The 7359-nt window shown below is 35.6% G+C and overlaps 1 protein-coding gene across 1 annotated transcript; it reads left to right on the plus strand.

Moving 5' to 3' along the window:
- Window positions 1-3459: 3459 nt before the first annotated feature.
- On the plus strand, window positions 3460-4673 carry LOC126001951 (poly(rC)-binding protein 2-like). Its single transcript, XM_049769148.1, has one exon. It carries the CDS (start codon window positions 3562-3564, stop codon window positions 4516-4518), a length of 957 nt encoding a protein of 318 aa, XP_049625105.1. The 5' UTR covers window positions 3460-3561; the 3' UTR covers window positions 4519-4673.
- Window positions 4674-7359: the final 2686 nt, after the last annotated feature.

A 7359-nucleotide genomic window follows, 5' to 3' on the forward strand; every position in this document is an offset into this window, starting at 1 on the left:
AAACATATTCACTTTTCACCTATGAACAAGAACAGTTTTAGAGATTTTTTTATTGTCCATACACACTCCTATGATTCATACTGAGCTCATTTATACTAAAGGAAGATTTCTTTTCTTTTTTCTTTTCCTGTGTGTGTGTATTGTTTATTTCTCATCCCTACTACATATGTTTTATTATTTTTATTATTTTCATTTTCAGACAAGAAATTTAGAATCACAGATATTAATAAATTTACCAGTGACTAACAGTTTGAACTGTTATTTAAACTCAAATTTTGCTCCAGAAGTTAAGATATTTAAACTCTACTTATGTTGCTTTAGTGAAAAGCCAGATGTTTATTCATCTTGTACTTTTTCATAGCATGGAGCACAGTGCCTTCTATATAATATGGTCCTAATATATCTTTGCTACATGGATGAATGAGCAAATAATGATTATCAGGATAAACCCATAATGCTATTGTAAAGGTTTGAAAGAGGATTAAAAAGTGTTTATATCAACATTATACTCTGATGAATATTTATTATGATGCATATTTCACTGCAATCATATTCATGAGGGTGCATTCTAAAGATGAATCTTAAATCTTTCTCTGGTCAGTGTTGGAATTTAAATTAATTTCAGAAGCCACGTGATATCTTTATCTATTTCAAAACCAATACATTCCTCTGACAAATATTTTGGTGTATGTTTTTCATAACATAAGCACACCTTTTTTTTTTATAATGCTGGTGTGTAATGAAGCAAGAGAATAAAGAAGAGCAAACTTGAGTTTTCTAAAATCCCATAGAGACACTACTCATTTTTGTTGTTGTTGTTGTTTTGGGGCCACACCCAGTGATGCTCAGAAATTACTCCTTGCTCTGTGCTCAGAAATTTATCCTGGCTTGGGGGACCATATGGGAGGCCTGGGGATCAAAATGTGGTCCATCCTAGGTTAGCACAGGTAAGGCAAATGCCCTACCACTTGTGCCACCTCCTTGGCATCACTACCCCCCCTTTTTTTTTTTACAGAAAGTGAAGGAGCAATAAGAGAAAGAAGACTTAAAGAAAATGAGTTTTTTGGGGGGCCAGAGAGATAGCATGGAGGTAAGGTGTTTGCCTTTCATTCAGGAGGTCATCGGTTCGAATCCCGGCGCCCCATATGGTCCCCGGTGCCTGCCAGGAGCAATTTCTGAGCCTGGAGCCAGGAATAACCCCTGAGCACTGCCGGGTGTGACCCAAAAACCACAAAAAAAAAAAAAAAAAAAAAGAAAAAAAAAGAAAATGAGTTTTGATATCTCCATCAGCAAGTCCTTTGTCCTTTGCCTCACCAGCTTATTTTAAAAAGTAGTTTCTGAATTATTGGCTTACAGACATATTTAGCACAGCATGTAAGTGCCTTAGCTACTGAACGGCAATAATGTTTCCCTCAACAATTTTGATTTGTGTTTTAATTTTCCTTTAGAGAACACATAATACATTTTTGTAGCTGGTTAATTCTCAAAACCTCTGGGTCCTATTGAAAAGTGGCATTTAACTTTGTCACTGCTTTTAAAAGAGCAATGCCTTCTTATTTCAAACTCCTTTCAGTATAAAAGACTGAGTGAGGATATTATGAATACATTTCTTTTCTGAAACCTGTGAGCTCCAGTATACTTACCCCCACTCATACACAAATGAACTGTTTCAGCTTATTAAAAGTTATAAAATATATAATCTCTGCTCAATGGGTCAAGTAGAAACTTTGTGTTATTTTTTTCACTTGTTAGTCTTTCAGCAGTAACACTTTTAATCAAGGAAAATAAAATTCTCAAAGTTATTTTATTTCAATGGAAAAGAAAGATACATCCCTACTTAAATGAGATTTGATTTTATGCTTGAGGGAGAATAATACATTTTTATATTTTATCATCTTGAATTTAGAAATATGAACTATTTTTATTAACAAAATGTATGTACAAGGGATATATATATTCAGTATAAAATATTAATTTAATTTTCTTAAGCTTGGGGGATCATTTTTCTCAACAAAGTACAAAGCAAAGATGAATTCTTTCAATGTGTCTTATGGCAATTTCTTATTAAAGTAAACTAATTACATTATTCCTTATTGGTACTTCCTCATAAATATCTGCGAAGTTAGCCGTTTTTATTTCGACTACTTTGGTTGTCTATCTTACTCCTCTTCTGTACATTCTATAATGTACTATTTCTACTTGTTAGTCTCATGCTTCTACACTTACTTGTTCTCAAATTATCTTCCCACAAAAAATGCCTCCCTTATATTTGTCACACTATTTCTTAAGCTTTCCAAGGGATTCCTTAGAAATAAATTTTCAAGAACAAATATTGCAATTTTCTTTTCTTAGCCTATTTGGAACATTTCAAGTAAATATTAATAAATTTATTTATAAATTTATAAATATATAAATTTTAAAATAAATATAATTTATTTAATATATACTATATAAATAATATGATATATTTATTATATTAACATATTATTATGATTATTATATAATTATATTAAATATATTTATATATTTATATATAAATAGATTTTAAATAAATATAATTTATTTAATAAATTAATAAAATTATTAAGTCCACTTGTTGTACACATGGTATCTAGAATTATTTTTAACACATGGACGTTGTTACCTTTGACTAAAATAGCATCACTTTCTTAGGTCCTGGCAAGTACCATTCTATCATTGTTTCTATGAGTTAAACTGCATCAGAATTGACACATTTTCCTTCCTTTTTCCCTTTATTTTCTTAAACTGAGATTTATAGTCTCTAGAAGGACTCCTCCTGTTTTTTTGCTTGTTTGAATTTTTGCCCCCCTTTTTTCTTTTCTTTTTCTTTTTTTTACTTTCAAACAGAAATACATAACTTGAACCATCTTATTCTGCCTCACAAATTGAGGGGAAAATAATGGAGGGCACCAAGACCAAACAGTCGTATGAAAATCAAGTAGAAATAAAAAATGATCAGACTTGAACACCAAATCCAAAGCCAACTACAACAGAAATGATACTCAATCTACAACAGGCTAGACATAGAAGAGACTACTTATACTAGCAGCCCCGGGGGCAAAGGAGGGGCGATATGGGATGCATGCTGGGAACAGAGGTTGAGGGAGAACAACATTGGTGGTGGGAATGCCTGATTCAATGTCACTATGTATTTGAAATACTACTGTGAATGATTTGCAATCCACTTTGATCAAAATAAAAATTATTCATATAAAAATTAAAATAAAGCCCAGACCAGCAGAGGCAGCAGCCGGAGCAGCCGCAGCCTGCGCCCTCTCCCGCCCCCCCCGCCCGCCCCGGGGTCTCTCTCCCCTTCCTCCTCCTCCACCCCCCCCCTCCTCCTCCTCCTCCTCCTCCGCCCGCCCGCGGGGCCCCCCTCGCCTTCCCGCCCGCCCCTATTGTTCCGCCCCCGGCCTCCCGCCCTTCCCCTTCCCGCCCGCCCGCCCGCTCCTCTCTTTCTCTCCCCCTCAGTCGCCTCGCGCCTGCAAGTGACCAAAGACTTGACCACTCAAAGTCCAGCTCCCCAGAACACTGCTCGACATGGACACCGGTGTGATTGAAGGTGGATTAAATGTCACACTTACCATCCGGCTACTTATGCATGGAAAGGAAGTTGGCAGTATCATCGGAAAGAAAGGAGAATCTGTGAAGAAGATGCGGGAAGAGAGTGGTGCACGTATCAACATCTCAGAAGGGAATTGTCCGGAGAGAATTATCACTTTGGCTGGACCCACTAATGCCATCTTCAAAGCTTTTGCTATGATCATTGACAAACTGGAAGAGGACATTAGCAGCTCTATGACCAATAGCACAGCTGCCAGTAGACCCCCAGTCACCCTGAGGCTGGTGGTCCCTGCTAGTCAGTGTGGCTCTCTCATTGGGAAAGGTGGTTGCAAGATCAAGGAAATACGAGAGAGTACAGGGGCTCAGGTCCAAGTGGCGGGGGATATGCTCCCCAATTCAACTGAGCGGGCCATCACTATTGCTGGCATTCCGCAATCCATCATTGAGTGTGTGAAACAGATCTGCGTGGTCATGTTGGAGTCCCCTCCGAAGGGCGTGACCATCCCGAACCGGCCCAAGCCGTCCAGTTCTCCGGTCATCTTTGCAGGTGGTCAGGCCTATACCATTCAAGGACAGTATGCCATTCCACAGCCAGATTTGACCAAGCTGCACCAGTTGGCAATGCAACAGTCTCATTTTCCCATGACGCATGGCAACACCGGATTCAGTGCAGGTTTGGATGCATCTGCTCAGACTACTTCTCATGAACTCACCATTCCAAATGATTTGATTGGCTGCATAATCGGGCGTCAAGGCGCCAAAATCAATGAGATCCGTCAGATGTCTGGGGCGCAGATCAAAATTGCGAACCCAGTGGAAGGATCTACTGATAGGCAGGTTACCATCACTGGATCTGCTGCCAGCATTAGCCTGGCTCAATATTTAATCAATGTCAGGCTTTCCTCGGAGACGGGTGGCATGGGGAGCAGCTAGAACAATGCAGATTCATCCATAATCCCTTCTGCTGTTCACCACCACCCATGATCCATCTGTGTAGTTTCTGAACAGTCAGCGATTCCAGGTTTTAAATAGTTTGTAAATTTTCAGTTTCTACACACTTTATCATCCACTCGTTTTAATTAATTTAATTAAATTAATTAATTTAATTAATTTAATTAATTTAATTAAAGCGTTTTAATTCCTTAAAAAAAAATAAAATAAAAATAGCTTTTGGAAAAAATTTAAAAAAAGAATTGACACATATACTGAAATTATACAACATTTTGCTTTTGCCAACTTATTTTTTGCATTATGTCCTTTAGGTTCATTCCTTTATAGAAAATGATAAAAATTTCCTTCTTTATTATGGTTAAATAATACTGCATTATATGTCCCTACCACATCAAATCTATTCTTTCATCCATCAGTGTATACACAGATCATTTCCATATCTTGACTTCCACAAATTCCCAAGATTTAGTCAGTGACTGACCCTTGTCACTTCCACTCCACTATTGGCCCTATTCTGGTATTCTCACTTTGTACTCCTTCATCCAACTGATATTAGCTTTGTTACCTCCCTCCTCAATAAACTACAACTAAATGAGATCATCTGTTACTTGTTATTATCTCCAGCTTATTTCAGTTAACACAGTGACACTTTCTTCTAATAATATCTTTATTTAAAAACTGTGATTACAAATATGATTGTAGTTGGGTTTTAATTATAAAAAGAACACCTCCCTCTTCACCAGTGCAACCTTCCCATCACCATTGTCCCCGTTTCCCTCCATCCACCCCCGCCACCTATATTCAAGACAGGCTTTCTACTTCCCTCACTCATTGACATTGTTATTATAGTTCTCAATGTAGTTATTTCTCTAACTGCACTCACCATTCTGTAGTGAGGTTTATATTATCCTTCCACCTTCATCTCGGAATTATTTCAATAATTCCTTCTATTTTTCTTAAAACCCATGGGTAAATAATCATGATTTTAGATTACTTTTATGAAAGGAACCTGGATACTCAAGGCCCACTAGATGATATTTTATGGTAAAGACTCCTCTTACAGTGCTCATTACCATATCAATTAGTTATTTTTTTAATAAAATCTTTATATAAGCACCATAATTACAAACATTATTGTAGTTGGGTTTCAGTCATAAAAAGAACAACCCCCTTCACCAATGCAACATTCCCACCACCAATGCCCCCGATCTCCCTCTTCCCCCTCCCCTGCCTGTATTCAAGACATTTTACTTCTCTCATTCATTAACATTGCATATTAGTCATTAACATAAAGTCATTAACACATAAAGTCATTAACATTGACTTTGTGTTCGATTTAACTAGCAAAATACTGTATTTTATCTTCTACAAATGAATAGTATTCATTAAGTATATATCCCACAACTACTTTATACATTTTTATGTCATTGAACATTTGAATTATTTTTATATTCTGATTGTTATAGTCAATGCTGAAATTAACAAAGGCATTCATGTATCTTTTTAGATTTCTGCAATTTGATGTTTTAAAGCTAGATGCTAGAAAGTGGAACTGCTATATCATAAGGTTATTATATCCTCAAATTTTTGAAAAATATTCATAGTGTTTAACATTGAGGCTTATCAAAACAAAATTCCCACATACAATCAATGAGAGTTGCTATTCATTCACAACATCTATGCCAATGCTGGTTGTTTCCAACATTTGGAGATGTTGATGACTTCTTATTTGCTCTTCAGTGACAATAGGTGACTATGCACACTTACTTTTATACTTATTGGCCATCTGGTTGTCTTCTTCCTGCAAGTGTTTATTTATTTTTTTCACTTTCCAGGTGGTCAATGATTTCTTTCTCATTGAGCTTTGTAATCCCTTATATATTTTGAATATTATTGCTTTATTTGAGGAATTGTATACGAATATCTTCTTCAATTCTTTTTATTTTAGTCTAGCTTTTTCTTAACATGTAAAAAGTTTTAATTTGATGTAATTTCATTTTATTAATTTTTGAACCCAAGTAATTTAAGACACCTCTGAAGTCCATATTCTGGTGAATTTCGCTTGTTTTCTCAACGTATTTTATGTGTTTTGGTGAAATCTCAAGGTCATTATTTCACTTTTAGTTGTTAATTTTTCTGTATGTTATAAAAATGGTTCATTTTATTTAATTATTTTGCTTGTGGCAATCAATTTTCCAAGCACTATCTGTTGAAGAATCTTACCTGATCCATTAATACATGCTGTTTCTTTTCTATTTGTTAATTGTATATAAATCTGTGCCTTTATGATATATCAATTTGTTCTATTGGTCTGAGAGCCTATTTTGAACCCATTGTATTTGATTACTATAACTTGACATTGCAACTTGAAGTCTGAGAATACAATACTTCCTATATTTTACAGAATTGATATAGTTATCCAGGGAGTTATATCATTTCACACAAATATTTTTAGTGTTATTTTTATATCCCTCAATAATATCATGAGAGTTTGAAGGGGTTTGCATTGGATCTATAATTCTTAAATATTAATTCTTCAATTTCATGAACATGGAATATTGTCCCATTTTCTAGTGTCATCTTCTGTTCTTTCATAAGTGACATATAATTTTAAATTATAGGTATTTTACAATTTTTGTTACATGGTTTTCAACATATTTTATGTTTTGACTTCTTTGTGTTTTATCATTACTTAAAAACATTTCATTTTGGGGTGCCAGAGTGATTGCATAGTGAGTGGTAAGGCACTTGCTTGCACATGGCCAACCTGGGACTGACCCAGGTTTGATCCCCCACATCCTATATGTTCCCTTAGCCTGCCAG

This window comes from Suncus etruscus, chromosome 2, assembly GCF_024139225.1.
Source record: "Suncus etruscus isolate mSunEtr1 chromosome 2, mSunEtr1.pri.cur, whole genome shotgun sequence".
NCBI lineage: Eukaryota > Metazoa > Chordata > Mammalia > Eulipotyphla > Soricidae > Suncus > Suncus etruscus.